At 43.0% G+C, this 21915-nt stretch overlaps 1 protein-coding gene across 1 annotated transcript in view; it reads left to right on the top strand.

The window, feature by feature from the left end:
• The window catches only part of lrmda (leucine rich melanocyte differentiation associated), a 226378-nt gene extending 206892 nt beyond the window's left edge, over nucleotides 1–19486 (top strand). Inside the window, exon 7 of the mRNA XM_084375266.1 lies at nucleotides 17573–19486. Coding sequence (XP_084231392.1) covers nucleotides 17573–17652 — 80 coding nt within the window. The 3' untranslated portion in view covers nucleotides 17653–19486. The remainder of the gene's footprint in view (nucleotides 1–17572) is intronic.
• The last annotated feature ends 2429 nt before the right edge of the window (nucleotides 19487–21915 follow it).

Here is a 21915-nt window from a genome sequence, read left to right as displayed (position 1 = left end):
TTATAAGCTCTGTGAACATTCTTGGTGAGCTGACCCCTCTAACATCATTTCTTCAAGTGGCCCTCAAGTGCTGAAGTATAAAGAGCGAGAAAAGTCAGTGTCAGGGGGTAGTTGGCATGGATGGTGTGGTTGAGTTGGTCATTCACAGAACTTTCACTCCGAAGACCTGTTACTTCTCTTTTTTTATGTAAAGTAAGTAGGTTAACTTACATAAATGACTCAACTCACGTCACATACTGTAGGTTTAGGAAACTGACTATAGTTATTTTAACCCAAAGTATGATATTTCCCCTAAACCTAGTAGTAGTTTTGGACCCTAAACCTACATGTAACAAAACGTGACCATTTGGCAACATTGATAACAGTCGAGTCATACTATGTCCAACTGTGAAGTGTTTGTCAGCAAGCTTTATTTTGAAAGTCTTATCAAACTTTATATATTACGTATTACTGCTTACTTGACCGCAGAGCCTTTACTTTCATAGTGGAACCGAACGTTGCATAATGTGGTCAATCTAAGTGGACATGACTGCAACCAATGTTTTCGTATTGTTTGTATTGTGGGCCCTGAAACAATCACACACACACACACACACACTGACACGCTCATTCCCAGGTACCCTCAGTGCTCCAAAGCTATTGTGGTGGAAAGAGCTGAACTCATCTGTCAATTACGGTAAGCTCCATTGGGCCATTGTCTAAACTGTTTTCTCACTCACTGGTGAATCCAGTGATTTATTGTCAACTGCCTCGGCATCAATATACAATTGGGAGACACTAAGCTGTGATGTCTGAACACAAACTATTGTCAGAGTATCAGCATAGCTCACATTAAGTGCTATTTAGATTATTCATTGCATCGGGCTGGGAGGAGGCCATTATCTAATGCGCTGGGATTCCAGTTCTATGGATCCGAGCCTCTGTTACTTCACATTCACTGTCCAAATGAGCAACCTCTGGGTGGAATCAAACGCAGACACACACATTTTGTGGGTCAGCTTGTCCTGTCCTGCCTTAAAGTCCATAATGTCAACTGGATATGAGTGTCAGAGGTAATTTGTCGAACTGACACGCGTTTTATCTCTCTTAAAATGTAAAGGGGAGGCTCAGTTACAGGAAGTAGCAGATCTTTCATAGTCTGTACTGGCATCGACATTCCAGCTGAACCAGAATGAAAAGAGCGAGGTCACTGAAATGCTAGGAAGTCCACAACAACCTTTTAATCTGTCACTTTGATTCGCAGATTAAGTCACTTTAAACAGACGGAGCAGGTTTCTCTGTCATGATAATGTGAGCGGACAAGCTATTTCACCATCATAATTTGATTCGCAGATAGTTTCTGGCATGTTATGTCGCTGCAGCACAAGATGATTGGATTGACTGAGTCATTTTGGTCAAACACATGAATTTATCCAAGATTGTTGTGATTTAAAAGTCTGTGTGCTTCATCCCCCTCCCTCAGGACAAACATGCATTCAAAACTAGATCTTCAGAATTGGTAGCCATCAAACTGTATCATATCTTGCCGGGGAAGATGCAATTCTTTGATTATGCATTTGCGTACAGAATACGTTTTTTATTTGAGCCCTGAATGTGCTGTAATACAGATGGTTTATTAAAACAACAATCAGGGGAACATAAGAACTCAGTGCAGTAAAAGTTAATTTAAAAAGTGAAAGATTGAAAACTCTTAAAACAAGTTTAGTGCAAATAAATAAAGACTTTCCATTCTTTGCAATGTTGAGAGCCCGGGGACCCTTGAAAGAAAGCTTAAATATGTCTCCCCGTTTGACACCATTAGCAAGTGTTAACACATAACCTTTGGCAGCACCGGCCAACTGCTCCGCACCATTTTAGGCATCCTCTGCAGCAGCAGTTATGAGCTGAGGGTTTAGGCAGTTGGATAACAAAGACAGGGGAAGGAGGGCATGATATTAGATGAAGTGAAATGAACTTGTTCGCATGTCTGGCGGTGGTATTCTTTGTTTGCACACTGTGACCCTGAGATGCAATGTCTCAGGGCTAGCCAACTGTTTGTTTTGTGCCCTCTGATCCATTGTGTTTCTGGCTAAAATAACAAGCTTGCTTGTATTTTTTTTCCCTCCTTTGCATTATGCCCTCATGGTAAAGAAAAAATATTTTGAAGTGAATACACATATGTTGCACCATCCCTGGCCTTATTGTTTTGCTTTATGCAGCAGGCAGTAGATTGAAAGGATGATATTAAGATAACCTTGGGAGAGATGCGATAACACAGCCGTGGGCATTTGTCCTTCCTGCCATCACTAACCCACTGTGACATTTTGGCTGAGGAACGGCTCAAGCTGCAGCACTAACAGCTTATTTGGACTTTTTATACAACGATTGAAGGGGTAGCTTTTTTGTTATTGTACAGTTTAGAAATCACCTCCTTGGCCTGCTTGTGTTGTGCTGTTAGCCATTAGACTATGGCGGGGTAATCCTGACAAATACAATGAACAAATCAAGGATATTAGTGCTGTGATGTGCAGTCGATAATATTTGGCTTCATTAATTCCCATGCCCTGAGATGACATCCAGCCCCTATTAGGTTTGAAATCTCATCCCCTTCTCCTCTATACCTCAGCTGTGGCTCAACCAAGCAGCCAAGCAGATAATACGCTCTGAGCTCTGAAACATGTACCATTATAATTAGCTTTGTCAGGTCCTAGCCCCTACAACCCTCATGCAGATAATATGATAATATGTCTTCATAACCGGCTGACCTTACATGCTCAATATTTCTCCCCTTATGAAGATTACATGTCAATAAAGTAATTGAGTCCCGGGGTGTGTGGCAAGTGAAGATTTAGGTTATTGGACTTTTCGGGGCAGTGATGTACGAGCGTTATTATTCTACCTGTCAGGGGATGTTCAGGGGGCTGGGGACAGTCCGAGAGTGTCAGGGGGGAAAGGAGAGGCGAGGGGCAGGGGAGAGAAAGAGAGAGGGAGACAGAGATAAGGCAAAAGAGAAAGAGAGGGGAGGGCGCAGAAAGAAATGAAGTGAGCCAAAGAGAGACACTGAGAGGGGAGAAGTGAGGCAGACGGAAATGAAGAGAGGAGGAGGGAGGGAGGACTGTGGAGAGCAGGAGAGGCGAGATCATTTCTCACGAGGGGCGACAGATCCACAGTTAATCATTCCCTCATACCTTCATCTCTCTGTCCCCTCCCTCACTCTCTGCATATGAACAGGGGATATGTCATATTAATTAAGAGGAGTAGAGTTACAGTGGAGCCATCCGTCTGCATGGGGCACCGGGAGGCCAGAGGGGCTTGAAATATTCTGCACAACACAAACCTATCATCACCTCTGCCTCACACCTGATTGGCTACTGTGGGCTCATCAGTTTAAGCTCTGGCAGGAAATGACGGCATGTCATTTGACACGACCATAATTTGAGCAGCATATGATGTCACGGAAAATATATCTTTCATCAATTTAAACTTTATATGCTTGCTCGCTTATCGCCATATAGATTTTACAGACAATTTGATGTATGTATCGTTTCACCAGTAACCACATAAGGCAGTTACGGTAATCTAATTCACCAAACAGTCATTTAAAATTTTTATTTTAAAAACAACACACATTGAAAATATGTGCATGCTGTAAATGCAGTATATAAATAACTGAATACATCAAGTTCATTTTTGTGCCTTGTCAAAAGGATAACCTAACTAAGTGATGCCCCCAAGGGGGGAGTGTAGGGGGGCCACAGCCCCTCTAATACAATTGTAGCAATTAAAGAAATTAACAGTAGAAACACACTGTATATGCACATGTGTATTCACATTTCAGTGACCAATAAACACACAATAAATGTGAGTCAAATAAGAGTAAACCCACCTTGATATCACCCATCGTTTTGTGGCATTACGTTTTTAAGCCTCGAGTTTGGCATTAGTGCTGTCGCCATTTGGTGTTTCTGAAGCCAGAGTGAACATATTTGGATGACGGTGGAGCTGAGGAGGATTTTTCCATTTTGAATCTGACTGAGAAGTCAAGGGCATGCCTTGATAGCCAGACTTGTCAATCAAAAGGTAGCCACGCCCTAATGCATGCCCTGCTTTATCATCTATTTTACTCTAAATGGGACTATAATTTACTAAATGAACATCATGCTGCATGGAATAAGAATAGAAATTAGTGATTGAGACCATAAACTCATTAGGAAACTGTTTACTGAGGTAATTAATCAGATGAGAAGTAGAGTCATTTTCTCATAAACTTATATATCATCTGACTTATTTTGGAAACCAGTGGAGTCGCCCCCTACAGGTTTAAGACAGTTCCTCATTGGCTTCACTTTTTAGACCTGAAAGCTTCATCCATATTTTATAGAGTCAATGCTGTCATGCCATTGTAATGACTTACAAATGCTCCACCATGAATAAAACAATAATCCTAGGCATTAACACCAGAGTTTTGGTAAAAAGTATGGTAAAGGTCAATTTTTACTTGGCTTGGCTTAATTCCCTTTTGATTTTACAAGACAGTCTCTCCACTGTGAATGCTCTGTTCGACAACATAATTGGTACATGTATGTAGTGTATTTTTTCTTTCCTTTTCCTTTTTCTGGCCATATAAAATGACAAATTGCGCTAAATGCCATATGTCAAGGAACTGTTTTCTCCATCATAATTTGACTGTCACTGCTAGAGACAGAGGAAATGGGATGTGAAAATGAGTGTGGTCGATTGAGGTCCAACAATGAAGGTTACACACGTTTTCAGCTGCAACAGAGAGACGGTGGCAGGGGACACACAAAGGCAGGGTGGGAGAGCAATGTTAAAGGATATTTTACCATGTCCTTTCGGATTAGGCCTGGAGATTGATATCTTCCAGTCAGATGAAGCTCTGATGTGAGTGATCCGGCCCCTCCATCATTGTGACATGCGGCTCTTGGCTAACGCTCATCCGTGTTGATGGGCACACCCTACGCCACAAGGGCCCTGGCTAACATACCCACCTTCCTCTCTCCCCATCTCTGTCCGCCTCACTCTGCCATCTCTGTTCTTTTATTTCTATTGCCCTTCTCCCCTGTTTTCTGTCACCATGTCATGTCCAATCACTGTTTGGCTGGCCAGGCACTCAGTCGGGCAGGCAGGGAGCAGGAGCCCCAGGTAGAGAACTGCCTAACAGGCGTCAGGATGGGCACTGAAATGACTCTAATAATGGGGTCCCCGTGTGGCCCAGACAGGCCAGTCAGTTAGCAGGGCCAGGATGGGGAGTAATAAGTGTTTGATGTCTGCAGGGGAAGGAAGTGTGAAGGAGTACAGCCAACCCTGGGCACTCCGGTCAGGCAGGTGCAGCCAGCCAAGGTCTGAGGGGAACGACTGCTGAACAAGACGTCAGATTAGTATTGATATGTGTCACGCTGGAGGTTGCCAGGCTGTTTGTTTAAAAGAGTGCCTCAGAGTGGTAGCGGCCATGCGGTAATTGATGTCTAGCTCAAAAGGAGAAGCTAGAGGACAACCTGATGTGGCTGCTGCTGAGCGAAAGGCAAGACCTTTGTGGAAGAACCATTGTCAATTTTATGGAGGAAGAAAGTGCTGCACCTGTGTTATCTGTGTAAGTTTTTATGCATGTGTAAAACTCCAGCAGCAGTTCCTCTCGTGGCTAAATTTGCCGGCCGTCTTTTGATTTGATGGAAATCGCCACTGACAGGTAGCGAGGTGCCATTTTGTCCACTGATGCGTGAAGTCCATCATTGTCTGCGTAGTTGAGTTTAGTTAACATGGCACTTAGCGACTGACATTGCTTTAGAGCCAGCAAAACACTGTCATTGCCGTGTCATTTATCTTTCACTAACCAATTTTTGATGTTTTCCTCGCTGAACGCCTCGCTGAACGCTGCTAGGCTTGTTCGGCTATAGACAGAGTTTCTGTGCCCTCTAAGTGTAAACTGTATTTCAACCCCCCCAACACATTTCGAGCCCTGATATCAGAGGGAACAGGTCGCTCAGCACCTTCCACTGATAAAGCCACTGCTGTCCTTTCTAGTATGGCTATCTAGTAACAAGCTACTTCCCTTTGAACAGTTTTATGTGGTTGTAATTGACCTGACAATGGGGTTCATTATGCAGTCCCTTTCATGCTGTTTTGCCTGATAATTATTATTTAATGTGTTCGGATGGAGAGCATCATTAATTCATCCCTTCCTCCAATGTCAAAGAGATGAACAGTGAAGTTATCACTCTCTGGTGATTAATATTATGCTCTTTTGTTATTGAATCCTGTCCCAGTGATTAAACCTTCATTGAGTGACTCACCAGCCCGCTCTTATTAACGGCGCCATTACCGAACACAGCCAAACCTCTAATTGCAATTTTCACTTTTTCTTTCTATTTTCGGTCAGAGGTTTGAACCACTTATCTGTGCTTTTCTTTTAATTAGAAATCCTGCACGTAATGAAGAACACAATCGATCAGTGTCAGGCCGTGTGGTGTGCCTGTGTGGTGATTTGTGATCCACATGTTGACAGAGAAAATGAGCGCCCATGATTACTGGCGTCATTAGTGGTTTCATGTGCCCTTAAGGGTAGACGAACACTTTTAATATCTCTGGCTGTAAATTACAAGCTTGTCATTATTGTGCTTACAGAAGAGTTTTTTGTTTTCTTCACTTGCAAGGTCTGTGCTGCCAGTGAGTTGGCGAGAGGATGCCTTGAGAAAAGGCACTCCAAGGGGACTCGGGACTTTGTGAACTGTCCCCCTCCTTAAAGCACCCTCCTCCTCCTTATCTCCAGACTCCAGAGCTACTGTAAGCAGTGTTCTCTGCTGGCTCCATGTGGAATAAATGTCACTGAAATTAATTTCACCGTTTTTTTTTCATTAGACCCCCCGCAACGGTAATCTCTTTCCTCAGTCAAAATTTATGTGCCCCAGAATTCAATTTCCTTCTCATCCTCATAAGTTGGAAGTACAAAGACTGATAGGCATTCATCTGGTTATAACTGTAATTCACCCATCAATGAATAATGCCATCCTCAATTTAAAGTGTTTGATTATAGCCATTTAGTGAACTGACAATGATGGAGTGTCATTTTTCAGACGAGAACCAATGTTTCCGATAGGCCCAAAACATAACTGATACGCACTCCCTGGCATGTCTGGTTATTGATTACACATTTTCTTCTATATTAATTATATTTCTCTATTCATTCTATCAATATTGACCAGAATCACACAGCTAGCCTCCTCTTAGTTCCTGAAGCATCTAAAAACATACCGAATGTGTTATTGTTGCACTTTAAGGAGAATCATGTGGCAAAATCAACCTGGTATTGATCAGAGCTGGTTGAGCCACGACCCAGCAACCTTCTCCTGACAGCCTATCAGCCTGTGGCAATAGCAAATCTTTCAACTCTCCATCTCTTGCACGCACGCACACACACAGTCTTCCACTTTTTTCATCCTTTGTTGGCCCTCTACGTGTGTGTGCGTGTGTGTGTGTGTGTGTTTTGTTTTTATCTGAGTCATGCACACATTTCCTAAATCTCTCCTCTCTCTTTTTCCATCTCACTTTCGGACTCGTCCACCCCAATAATTTAACACTCCAGCGTGAACTATACGAAGTCAAAACAAACACCTAATGAAAGTTTGCACTGCAGCAATGGAAGCAAAAAACACATCACAATGATTTAAAGCTCAAGAATGCGTTTGTATACATTGTGTGTCGGTGTATACACTACGGTGGAGAAACATGACGTTTGACTGGGTGACAGACTAACCACTGACTGACTGACTGACTGACAGCAAGTATACAACACGCCAGGCTGCCTGGTGAGAAGTGTTTGGAAAGTCTGACGTCCAAGCCTCATCAAGTGTCAACGGAGAAGGCAACAGTTATGTTGTCTTTCTCCTGTGTGATGGACAGCATATCAGCGCTTGCTAAGCCAAGACTATTACGACAATTTCTAATCAATTCAGCGACTGAAACGTTCCTTATATATCGATTTAAATAGCGTATTTAAGCATGCACTTTCTAGTATTTATTTAAAGCTATTGGATGTTTTACTGTCCAGCATGTAGTGCTGTGGCTCGTTAGAGTAGTTCTCTTGTTGTAAGCAGTATAATCCTCTCCTTCCTGTCTCTCCTGCCCTCCCTCCATCCCTCTTTCTTTCTGCCTTCTCCCCAGCCTCTGCCTGGGTGAAAAATGGGGCGCATTTCCCTGATAGCGTGTGTGGATGTGGAGAGTATAAATGGCTAATGAATTACAGATGAACATTGACGCAAATTAATCTTCCTGATGTCCCAGGGTTATATGGCAGCTATTTAAAAGTTTAATCAATACGCTGAAGTTGAGAACATGCAGGCGCTGCAGTTGTTTGGCCGCAGTAAACAGCCAGGAGGGGAACAGGGAAGGCCCGAGCCCAGGGCATGCATCATAATGACAGCTATTTATGTTTAATGGACTAAATATTTTTTATTGCGAGAGGACAAATGTCACTTTCATTTTCAAAGTTACACGCAGGAGTTTAAGTTTGAGGCCCGAGAGAGACGGGTGACACCTCAGCTGTTAGAATGGTGAACTAATTGACAGGGTCAGTCTTTAAGTAGAGTAAAGATGGGGTGAGGATGGCGTTAGTTCCAACATGTCGTATTAAGCCTTCACTTCTTTTGTGAGAAATGTGCATCATAAAAATGATAATAAGATGGTCCTCATATTGGTGCCATCAATATGTTTTACCTAAGTGACGTTCCCTCTTGCTCTACTTTTTCAGCTCTCTTTCATTCACACACACATGCACATACATATATGCATGTTTTATACGTACTTCAGCCTTTGGTTGTTTAAATAGGTTGCATTAAAGTATGTGTAGTTTGTGTTTACAGTTTTTTGCAGTTAATACCAATCAGTTTTCAACAATAAATTCACTTCTTACTAGAGCCTGACTGATACTAGATTCTTGGGGCTGATGTTGGGGAGTAAAAATCTTAAAATATCGGCAGATATTCTTATTTACCCAAGATATTTGCATAAACACACATTTTTTGCAATTATCCCTCAAATGTGGTTGTCAAACTCTTGTATAAAAGATGTGTACATACATATATATAGCATATTTTACAGCTTAACAACAAACCTTCTTGTCCAGGATGCCATTAGAGCGCTGAAACAGCAAACTTCAAAGGGAATTTAATGATTATAAATATCCCCAAGCATTTCTTTCTGCGTCACATTCTCTGGAAAAAAAAGAGATTTAATCTGCCAGCCAATGTATTGGTTTTGCTCTACTTCTTACACCACCACAAAACCACATTGCGTCAGTTAATTTGCCAAATCAATGAAAATCTCTGTATCTCTCTCTCTCTCATCATTACATAATGATGTAAAAGAAAACAACAACAGAAAATAAATAAATAAATTCTGGTAAATCAAGTGAAAATGCATCAGTACAGTAGTACAACAGAAGATTGGCACAGTAGGTGTTCTGGCTGACCTGTAACAAATCACTATTTCATATTAAAGGTTTGTTCACAGAGCAGAGCATGATTTTCTCTGCTCACATATTGCAGATTACACTAAACTACTCAAAAAAAAAGAAAAATCACAGTTGGTGGCTTGACTCAGCAGAAGAGTATATTCATAACAACAATGTATCTGATCCTGGAAAAAGTGAAATACAGTAAACTGACCACATAGTTTTTACAAAAACAACAGTTGTGAAACATTGGTTGTTTTTTGCTTTGCCTGCTGGGGAACTAAGTAAGTACAAGCAGTTTTAACAGTTTATTCTGGTTTCTGCATTCATTTTAATGTAATCACTGCTGGATGGCGGGTGGAAATATACTTCTGGAGCAAACATGTCCTGCATGGACATTGCATTACATTACATTCCTTCTGGCACCTTTTGGCCAAATTGAGCCTAGCCCTAGTTACATAATTGATTTCAGTGGGTATTTGATTGGCCTCAAACGTCCTGATTCTGTGAACTCAAGCATAGGACAAATGCACATTCCCAGATTCAAAGGAGACCTGGATATGCTGGTTCTTGAGTTGCACCATTATGTATGTCTTTACTTTGCAAATATTTCCAGCTGCACTAGTTGCTAGAAGAATAAACAGATTAGAAAATGCTAATACTGGCACATATATCCAGCATACCAATACTTAGTTAAACAATTCTATTTCTCTCCTTGGCAATGTGCTGTGTGTGCCAGCTCGACTCTCAGTAGGCTGAATCACAGTCCACTGGCTGTTGGTTTATGGGACGCAGGGGGGTTATCTATCTGCAGGCCTCCCTATAGAGAGGAGGTGGCGACTCCATCTCATGACGTTGGGCTGAACTGATAAAAGGACAGCCGGAGATGGATCGTGTCCACAATAATAGCCCTAGCTCACAGCAGCCTACGCCCCAAGCTCATAAGTCACTCTCACACCAACTCTTATGGATGCCTGCCCTCAGCTCCATCTGACCCCATCCCCCACCTGCCCAGCAGTGTTATTTCAGCCCTTGGAGATAATACAGAAAGTGTAATTGCCTTGTTAATTGGCTTTTTTTCTCATTGCGTTTTCCCCTGATGGATGGCAGCACTGATGGAATTGTTGGCTAAGTGGCCAAACTAAAGGATGGGACAGAAAAGAGGAGGAGCAAAAAAAAAAAAAAAAATGCAGCAAACAACCGGAATGAAAGAGCAAGTGAGAGAGAAGAATCAAAGAGAGAAAATAAGAGCGTAAAGAGTGTAGAGAAGGAGAAAGACAGAGTGGAAGCAGTTGAGACGAGAGGGGAGGATAGATGTGAGAAGGAGGCTGGACGAGAAACTAGGAGTGGAGGGAGTGGATTCATGCCGAGAATAGATAACCTTGATGTTAAAAGCTACATCCGTTGGATGTGTCTTTCGGTGACATATTGATGGCCCTTGAAAAGAGTCAAGCTGATTGTATGCAGGGAACAATCATTAAACCCACTCCATCTCCCGCCTCTCTCTGACTCTTTCTCTCTCTTGTACGTGTGTGCTAGCATGCATGCACAATTGTGTGTGTGTGGGCTGATTAAATGCAGAGTTTTTAAGCAGGCTATGTGAGTTAATATGTTAAGTAATCCCTACAAGTACATTCGGACAAACCAAAGCCATAGTTGAGTGCTGTGTGTGAGATGAATTTTTGAGACCAGATGCACTAAACCAACATCAAAGAACTAGCAGCGACAAAGGTCGACTGTTGGGATGCCTCGCGTCACCTGTGCCTCGGCCAGAGAGCTTCACATGAACACACTGCAAAGACTACAGCCAAATGCCAGTCAGTATTTTCTGATGCCTGCTTGAGAGGAAATAACTCTCCATACCACCAGGTGGCGGTAGTTTGTATTCGTCATTGCAAAAAAGGAAACTAGCAGACTCCAGACTGCTGATACGAAACATTATTTTAACACCACTCTTTGCCAGTATAGCCACTTCTAATCCAGAATATGTCTGACAAATGTTGCAAAAGACACTGCATTGTCAGCCCTTGGTCTTCATGGATACGACAGCAACAGGCTCAATCTCTTACTGATGGGCTCTGTCGAAGATTCAACATGCTCATTTGGCTGAAAGGTGTCAACAAGGGCCAACTAGTGCAGATGTTGCAGGACATACCTCAAACAAGTGCCACAGACGTTCACCTAAAACTAGCCAATTTTGGTGTGTCAGGGCCCATAACAATGTAGATAAGACCAGATCATCAACACCCGACTGGTACTACATTTGAAAACTGGACCTGAGATCCAAAGTTAAATTTTTTCCTCAGGTCATCCTTAACCAACATTTACCTTGCTGGGATAATGCAATGCCTTGGCCACACTCTCTTGGACTTTGCAAATCTTACTTTCAAGTTTCAGTTGGGTAGCAGAACTCTTCAGCAGCCTAACTTTCCTAACTCACACTTCCCATCCCTGTGATCTACTGGTCCTGGTAACTGATGTTCTCTAAGTATAAACTTACACACTATGACATTTCAACTTTCTAAAAACAGCATATGAAAGATACTCTGAGGCTGTTGGAACAGAGGCAAGCTTTGAAAGAGACATCTGTTCAGTTGGATGAAATCAGACAGTCTTTCTACTAAATTATAAAGTATTTTATGTGTTGGAAAATTGAGGCACACAGTATCCAGTGGAAAAAATATTTTTAGGAGAAAAAAGTCTGCTAAGAGACCCAGGAGACAGTTCAGTAGGAGTTTCTGCAAACACTGAAATATCTTTAGTTAACCTCACTGGTCCAAAGAATCGTGCCAAATCCCAACAAGATGTGGATATGTACTACCTGGACCCAAACGGGACCCAGCTATTATTTGAAAGCTGGGACCCGTACCCATGCAGGACCGAGAAATGTCAGACCCATTCCCAGCCAGGAGTCTCAGACCCGATCTGCACCAATTTCACAGCTGACTGCTATTCAACAGTTAATGTTCATTTAAAAGTTTGAAAGGTGATACACAAAACTTTGTGTATCACCTCGTGTGGCTTCAGTAGCCTTTTCCCTTGTGCCTGGCTGTGTCGCATATAATCTACCCCCTTGCTGCGACTCATTTAGAATCAGCTTTGCAGTTTTGTTGCATCTAGCATGATAAAGATAACTCCGACTGTTTGCCTTTTGATCTATAGTAATGATCTTCGTTGCCACGGCTTTTAGCATGTTCTTATTTTCTATCATCTGTGCTCTCTGAGACAAGTCTAGCCTCTAGTCTCTGACCCTTGCCATCAGCTCCTGAGCAGGGTCGAGCAATAACTTAGAAAGTGCACCCGAACCTGTACTGATCCCGGGCCAGTTCTCATGTTCTAGGGTTCAGGTGGACCTGTAAAGACTTCTACATCAGAACCAAGAGTGGGTGCTGGAGTATTGCAGCTAGACACCTTCAAATGAACTACTGAGTGACAGACGCTGTGTTGACCTCTGTTTATTTGTTATTGTCATTGTGTGCAGCGATGCTGTCATCATCACCTGGTTGCACTTTTGACAGAACTCAAGGAGTCTTCGCTTGTTTTTCTGCAGGGATCGGTTTGGTGGCCATATAATTTATAGAGTTGGTTTCTACCCTACACTTACTGTTTATACTTTATGAAGAAAAACGATGTATTCATTAGGAAAAAAAAAAACTTTTCTTACCATGTGTTGATTTCATAGCGGAGCACTGTACATTGGAGGCTTTGTACAGCTGGCTTACTCACACTGTGGCAGAGTGGCCCATCAAGCCCCTGCAGTGAGGACACATGCTTTGGGTAATCAGCTCTGAAAAGACCAGACTGTTTGACGATGAACCCACACTGCAGCATTCACCGAGAGGAAGATACAAGATACAGACTGTATGGTCCTTTAATAAAGACAAGAGGGTTAGTTACTCCCCTTAAAAACAACAAGGTGCTGCGTGACATATGCAGAACAAAGGCCCGATTGTTCCTCCACCAGGGCATGATGGAAACATTAGCCTCCACATCACTTTGTTAATCTGTCACTTTAATGGCTGCTCCCACTGTTCTCACTGTGTGCTGTGTTCGTGCGCATGAGATGAAAGTGTGTATGGGCTGGCGATAATGTGTATATGGTTGAGAGTGTGGGTGTTGATTCAAGTGTGCTCATCCGTGGCTTAGGATACACAGAGGATGCTGTAGACTACCGGCTTTGGCACTGTACCACTCGTTATTAAGTATCAGTTCATCAGGCGGAACCCCACAGGCGTGAGCGCGGCCTCAGAAGGCGTTATGTAAGAGTGAGTGTGGTTTGTTATTCCCTTCTCTCTCTCCAACCACCCCATCTTTCTCCTGGTTCCTCTCGTAATAAGAGCAAGCTCTCGCTGTGAAGGGGAACGCGGCGAACTGGAATGTGTTTATGCACAAAACACACTGCTTAATGTAACGCTGAAATATATCTGGAGCTTGAGCCAGGTTGTGCAGAAAATTAAGAGGCACATTCATGCACTTTTTCACCCAATGGGAAACAGACCTCATCCCTGTTCTTTGTTCTGCTCAATCCCTTATTTACTCCTCTTCTCCTTTGATCACATCTATGGCTTTATTTTTATTTTTTTAAAGCGCTGCTGGAGAGGTACAGGTCACACAACGGCAGAGTTTTCCGACTGGTCCTGGAGAATCTCAGAATGTGTTCCCTCCAATCCTTCTCCGTCCCCACGGGCTAGTGACGAGCTCAGCAGAGTGTGAAGGCTTGAGGGGCCTTTAGCTTTAGTTCCTTCATCTGTGAAGGTTATCTCTGAAAGGCTTTGGTTGCAACCTACAAATATATCCCCTCTAGGTAATATCTTATAGGAGTCGCCTTGGTTCTGGTACCTCAGTGGGTAATCTCTTTAAGGGCCCCACTCCTGGAGAGAGTGAGTTTCTCGCCGGGTAAGCTGTGAATATGTGAAAGGCCCCGGCGCCCATGTGATCAGAGCGCTGCGAGACACCCCAAGTCCTGTGGTGTCAAGCCCAGTCTCAAGCCGTGGCACCTATATCCCCAGGCAAATCACGGCAGCTGGAATTCTCCTCCCCCTGCCTCAACATCCTCACTCTCAAGAGAAGCGCACACACACAAACACACACGTATATGTATCCCTCACACACCGGGGAAGCAGGCAGGCATGGAGCTGGTCCCGGATTTTATCGGAGGTGACAGCTCCTCACACTTCAGTGTTTGGATCACCTCAAGTAGCTGGGCTATGAGGGGAAATGAGCACTGCTCCACTACAAAGTCCAGATTTAGATTGACTGAGCTTGTCCTCGGGCCTGTGGGCTGCTGCCGCTGCTGCTGCTGCTGCTGCTGCTGCTGCTGCTGCTGTACTGCTCCTCCGCCTGACAGAACACCCACTACTGCTGCAAGGGACTGGTGTGTGTGTATTTGTGTGTATGTCTGCGTACTTTATATGTGCGCATATGTGTGTGTGTGTGTGTGTGACTTGCCTACTTTGAAGAGTCAGAGAGAGTGGGGGAAAGAGAGCGATGTGTCAGGTTTGGTTAGAATTGAGGGTGGCATCAGAATATGCTTGGCACTAATATGGCACCAGTATCTCTGTCCCCGTCTCTGCTTTCTGTCACTTAGTTGCCATTCTCTTCCCGCCCTTGACAATGTCTCTTTGGATTATGTGATTGGACTTAGCGCTCGGAGCACCCCTCATCCCTCTGCGACACCGCCTCTCCCATAAGTCTCTCCTTTCCTGCCCTGTCTCAGGCCTGGTGGCCCCCCCACCCCCCACCCCTCCCCCCTCTCCCATAACGCACTTGATGTCTATTTAAAAAGCCTGGCGAAAGCTGTATCTGTTCTGCTGTCAGAGGATCATTGACAGCACTAATGCCACTTGTCCTTGCCTCATTTGGCGAGAGGTGACACCTAGCTGCAGTCCGCCACATTCATCAAGTGGCAGCGGGAGCGCCGTGACATCAGAGCCGGAGCAGACCAGTCACAGAGGTCTGGGCAGCCCTCATCCTGGCCGGGATCACCTCTCATTACAGCAAATAAAGCACTGCTGGCCATCTTGGATTCATCCTTATGTCGCTTCTTCTTTACAAATTCTGATTAAATGATTTCTGTAAATGTCTTTCCAAGAGCTTACTTTTGCTGAATTTACACTGTTCACACTGTAAAATAGGTATAAAACATATATAAACTTCTTTGACATAATTTGACATATATTCCTTTTTGTGGACTGTGGACTGTGGACTTGCTGACTTCCCTTTGAGTTTCTTTGCTAGTATGAGTAGTTTCAGCTGTTGAATGCAGTGCATATCAGGAGAACTGTGACATTTTGACTACACCCTGTTGGAAAATAAGCGAGAAAACCATCGTCAAAGCCACTGCGTGCTCCTGATCAGGCTTTTTCGTGAAGCGTATCAACTAAAAACAATGTCTTCATTTAGTGCATCATAAGGAGATATTGCATAAGTGGTACCCAGTAGCATGCTCTCAACTCAATTGATCCGAACATTTTATTAACCTATTACCTACAAATGCACATGGACCCCCCATGCCACACCCATGCCTGCTGATAGTTGGATAATTGCTCGCTGTGATGGTTCAGTGTGTGTTGGAGCGCTCTACGTGGGTGGCTGTGAGCTTGTTACTGTCAGGACTTTGCCCCGAGGCCATACTGGTCTTTCTCTGGAAGAAGACGCTCATCCTTCCCAGCATCACCTCTCATCCCCGACCATGAGCAGACCCTGTACAGTCCTGCCATTTAAAGCAGCCCAGTGGAATTTTTGCACAGAGCTAAACAAACACGGGTTTGTTTACATTCAGCTTTTCTCACTAAAACTCATCGTCTGTGTCCTTAAGGTCTAATGAACACATTGAATGCATTTGCAAGCTTTGTCTCCATTTTTTTTAAACCTGCATTGGCATCATTCTGAGGTTGTGGTTTTCTCCTGTATCTTCAGATGAAGTCATTATTAGTGACCCGGTCTGCATTTTGAGAATTTCCGTACATAGTGAGCACTTTCAGTAATATGGTACAGTAGTTGAAAAGGTCCAAATAAGCTTTTATGACTGTACTACAAGCAAATAACCCTTACTTTCAAGACCTGCAAATCAATGCTCTGGGTTGCTGCAAACTTCTTCGTTCCATGAGGAAAAGACTCATCAATATTTACACACTTACACAATATCTACAAGAGCGAGCATTGAAACAGGCTTGTGTTTTAAGTTATAGTGAGTTAATAACCATTTTGGCTTGTTACTCCTTTAAACAAAGCGTTTCTGCTTTATTTTTGTGACTTTGCCACCTCTTATTTCACCAGATGACTCTAAAAACATTTTGGTTATTTTGCATTGCAAAAAATATGTTTCTTTCTTTCTGCTTTCCTCTGGCAAGCCCTCAGATTTATCTTGTGCCCTACAGGTTGGGAACATTGGCACACAATTCGGGAATTTGGGAACACAATTTCTACGATCAAGAAATCCAGTCACTGCATTCTTCACATAAATATAGACGGATGTGAATTGGTCAAACAGTCTACATATATATTTTTTTCTTTCTTCTCTTTCCTCAATTTTTAATAATAATGTTTTCTATTTAGATTTAAAGCAGATCTATTATGGTTTTTTTTTTCCTGCCCTTCAGTGTTTTACCTATGTTCCTGTGCATGTAAAAGATCTTGAAAGTTTAATGGGTCAAAGTCCGCACCAACAGCAGCTCCCCTCTCCCACAGCAAACACTGCTCCTGAAACGCCTCGTCAGTAGTCCTGCCTTTAATTCTGTGACTTTGTGACATCACACTATGTCACCATGTCACACATTTTCAAAAATTATGCCTTGCCAGTTTGGAACGGAAGCATTGATTTAGCACAGCTTCTCTGTTGTTCGTTAGTGGTGCAGGAACAGGCGTGTGTGAGCAGACCAATCAGAAGAACCTGGGTATTCGGGAGGGTGGGCCTGAAAGAGACGGGAGCTAAAACAGAGCGTTTCAGACAGACGGTCCAGCACTGGACAGTATGAGAAAACCGATTTGTATTTTGAGCGCTAAAAACACCTAAACCTATTCTAGCAGTCACTCCAAATACAATGATGAACCTGAAAGTGAGCATAATGTTTCTCCTTTAAAGAATGAGCAACACCTCACCTGACTCTGCCTCTCTCTTTATTTTAGGTGTATTCGCCAAGTGTCGCTACGTCTACTATGGCAAGCACTCAGAAGGCAACAGATTCATCCGGAACGACCAACTCTGATGGACAGCTGCTCAGGCACAAAGACGGACATGAATGACAGTGGATGTTAAGGAGAAAAGAGATCAAATCAATCTCTTATTTATTAAAACCACTGGTGATATGCAAGTCACCTGATCACCCACTGGAAAAACTTCATCAAAAGATTGTGTCATGGTTATGTAAGGCCGATGCTTTTTTCTTAGTTTTTAAACTTCATATTCCAGCCCCATAGTTACGTCTGCTGAGCAGGGTCTGCTTCTGCCTCCCTGCTCCCAGCTTCCAGTCAGACTCAGAGATGACACTCCCACTGACATGATTGCCTGTAAGCATCAGCAGCCACACAACTCCAGGCACACACAACACACACACACGCACGCAACAACAGTCTCGCTCTCTCTCCCTTTCCTTCTCTCTCACACACAGAGTCAGTGACAAACACACCCGGCCAATTGCATCCTTTTCTTTGACAGCCATGATGGATCACCCGTCCACTACCGCCACTAATCAAGGGTGAAAGGGGTGACGGTCACACACCTGGGGCCTGACATGGACTCATCTCTCTCATTCTCTTTCTCTTTTACAAACACACACACACACACACACTCACATGCCTAGCTGCTGTTTGAAACATTAAGACATTGCAAAGAATTTGACAGAAAAAGGTTTTATACCGCCAGGTGGTCAAACATTCCAAGATTTTCAGTCCAAGCAGAATGCTTTGTGTTTGAATGAATTTTATTGAATCATTTTGAACTTTGTGTCTCTTCGCCTGACAGCTGAGCAATAATTTGGTCAGTTTGTGTTACGAGTGTGTTGTATATGTTCGCAAATGGATTATTTTTTGGATGAAATGTGTCGAATGCAGATTTTAAAGTCAAAAACATTCCAATATTAGCTTTAATAAAAGAGTTATATCAGATGTAACTAAATCTGAATTTCAGGTATATCATTGTGTATTATTATGGTGCCATTACTGTATCTCTGTTGTTTTGCCTTTCCCACTGTGCATCTTCAACCTTTAGCTTAAAGGGTAACTTCACCGATTTGACACATTTAAGTGTGTTTACAGGTCTCTGGGAGTACTTCCACATATGTGAAAAAACAGTATAAAGCCTTTTGTGGCTCCAGAGGGGGCCGCATGTAATCTGATACATTTCCTCCAGTGGCTAAGGTGTATTGTGGGTAATGTAGGCTCCAGGTTATAAAAACCAGTCCACTGGTCTGGCATTGCACTCCTAAAACACTGTTGGACTCATTATGGACAGTTTCAAAACAAATGATCAGAATCAATACAGCCTTATTTATTCCTTTTTCAAAACCTGGTGCCTGCATTACCCACAACGCAATTTAGCCACTGAGTGACATTACTGCAGGCAATTTAATCAGATTATATGCAGCTACCTCTGGAGCCACGAAAGGTTTTATACTGCTTTTTTCATATATGCAGTAATACTCCGCAAGACCTGTAAACACACATCAGTGTGTAAAATTGGTGGCGTTACCCTTTAATCATGAAACATAACCTTCATTATTTTCATTGCATTGTGATCAATAACAACAAACTAGAAAACATAATCTTCAGAAAATGTCATATTGACTCTATTGTTGCCTCAAATGTGTTCAGATGCATTATTTTTTTAAATGTTAACATTTTATAATCATCTTGGTTTTAATCCTTCATCACAACAACAACAACAACAAGCTAAAGTGCCACCATTGTTTAACATCTTATTTGAAGGTCTCCAGCCAACCATCCAATCTGAAATTTTGACACGAATGAATGATGTGACATAGCTGATCTGATGTAAACCTGTAATAGCTGGATGTCTTCAAGTGATTAAACGGGTGCAACTAACACGTGTCTCTTGTCAAATTGATAAAGAGCTCAAGGTACTCTGGTGCTTTCACATTAATTCCCTCTGCCACCACAATACACTGTTTCCTAATAACCAAATCTCCATCATGCTAATACTTTTTCCTGTGAGCCAATCAATAGAGCCAATCAGTATTTTAACAGCCCTTTGTTACTCGTCATTGCACTCGCAAAAGTGGTTAAAAAGACTGTCTGTCTAATCTAATGTCAGGTCATGTGGCTTGATTTTAGAGGTGAAGTAGGATAAACCCTGGTGATGAGGTTGAGAGGGAGAGGCTGGCTGTATTTAGGATTTGAAAGGAACCATGTTGAGCTTCAATCCAGCGTGTCAATCAGCCACACACAGATGAAGGAAAGGTCAGAGATAGCCCCATGTAATGTTTGTCCACTATGTCTCTATCTGTTCATCTCTTTCTTCCTATTAGCTTAAACATGTGTGCTAGTTTACAAGAGCGTGTGCATGTGAGAGTATGCGTGCGTGCTTGCTTGCATGTGGTTACACACCACTTCCTACAGGACTGTGTGACCATATTCCAGCTGACATGCCGTTCAGGAGCCTGGTCACTAGTGCCGGCGTTTCAAAATGACAAGGTTTATTTGTCTGTGTTTTGATATGCTCAGAGGAAACTGGGGCTGACAGCCGGAGGAGGCAGGAAGAGGGGAGCCACAACAAGTTCCCCCCCGCACGACACAAAATGTCATCCTTCCCCTGGCTGCGGCGCGCGCCCAGCCATCCTGCTGAAAAGAGCAGACATTTAAAACTTTGTGACATGTGTCACAGGCACTGCCATTGAGCCAGTGCCACTGATGGAGCTGGAATTGACAGGCCCCGAGCCACCGGAGCTGGCTGGGGGACACACCGAGTTTGGTGTGTGTCACTTCCTATCCTCGTCAGGGACGCATCCCGAGCTGCCACACCAACACAAACTGCATTATGGGATGGGCGGGGAGTGCCGAAGCGGGTTGACATATGCTTGACGTGCGCCTTTGCGCATGCGAGGGGATGAATGGGATGCCTGGCATCATGGACAGTAGATTAATTAAGGTGTGAGCCACAGATCTACCTGTAGGCAATGCCCTCTTTGACCCTGAGCTCAGTCACTGCTGCTGCTTCTTGGGAACTTCCTGGCTGAACAAATGGCACGCCACTTCATCAGGGCAGATCAGTGACATTCTGCTGTAGAAGCCCTGCAGGCTGCTCGAGTAGCTAGCATGTATGTGTGTCTATGTGTATGCGCACTCAAAAGAAAAAAGATGTAACAATAATTGTACCTACATGTTTTCTATGCGCATCCATGCTTGTGTGAGCCCTGGCTGGATGTCTGTGCACACTACCTGTAGTTAATCTATGCTGTTGCTTTCGATTTGTTTGTAGTATCTTAAAAATGAAATGTGACCAGGACAGTGTAAACACAATAAATCCAAATACTTAATATTTGAAACATTTTGTTAAAGCTCTAAATATTAAATTGATTTCATACTACATACTAATTCTGATCAAGTTTTAAGCATGAGGTGCATTCATATCGGTAAGGTGATAAAGCAATACCCCAAAGATGTTCAATCTTGATTTTTGAGTGTGCTTGTCCCACAATGCAGTGCGTAAAGGTGTATGCATAAATTGGTAAACCTACATTAAATTATTATTATCAAATGCAGGCGAAACAACTGGAGGAATATCACTGAAAATTATAGCTATTATTATTGAATTTTTTTCAAAATAAAAGTTTTGTTCAATGTTTTGTTAGTACAAAATGGTAATGGTACATTGACCTCCTGTTTACTAACTGCAGGAAAGTATACTATGTCATTTGATATATAGTAAACACTGTATTTTTCTTTTCACTGCAATTTTGACACAATCGTGCAACATGTTCAGATTGTGAATATCTTAAAATATATTTACAGAATGTATAATCTCCAAGCTCTATATTACATTGGTGGCACAGCACAATTCACCTCCCCAAAAGGCACAGTAGTGTGTGACTCACTGTCAAAAGAACTAAGGACCAATCACCCCCGTCACTACACATCAGCCCACAGCCTGATGACTGATTGGCATGAGCTAATGCAAATTTACAAGGAGGCAGAGTGAGAAAAAAAGGACTTGTCTTTATGAGTGACAACTGGCCACTGATAGCAGAGCAGCAAACAGGATGGGGTGAGATTTAGATTTAACTGTCCCCTTGGCTCTAGAAATCGCTCCCTCCCTCCCTCCCTCCCTCTCTCTCTATCTGTCTGACATACAAACTCTTTGCCTCCTGCACCTGAAGACATTTGGCAGCACACTGCTGTCTCACTTGATCCAGAGAAGCCGAAGGGGGGAGGTGGAAAGTGGCCCTTATTTCCGGGCCCGGTCTTAGATGAGTAACATTTGTCATACAGGGTTGTGCTGTAGTAATTAGCTTGTC

Source organism: Pagrus pagrus (assembly GCF_965226575.1).
Source record: "Pagrus pagrus genome assembly, chromosome: 15".
Taxonomy (NCBI): Eukaryota; Metazoa; Chordata; class Actinopteri; order Spariformes; family Sparidae; genus Pagrus; species Pagrus pagrus.
The sequence above is the reverse complement of the archived record's forward strand: the minus strand, read 5'-3'. Positions and strand labels throughout refer to the sequence as shown.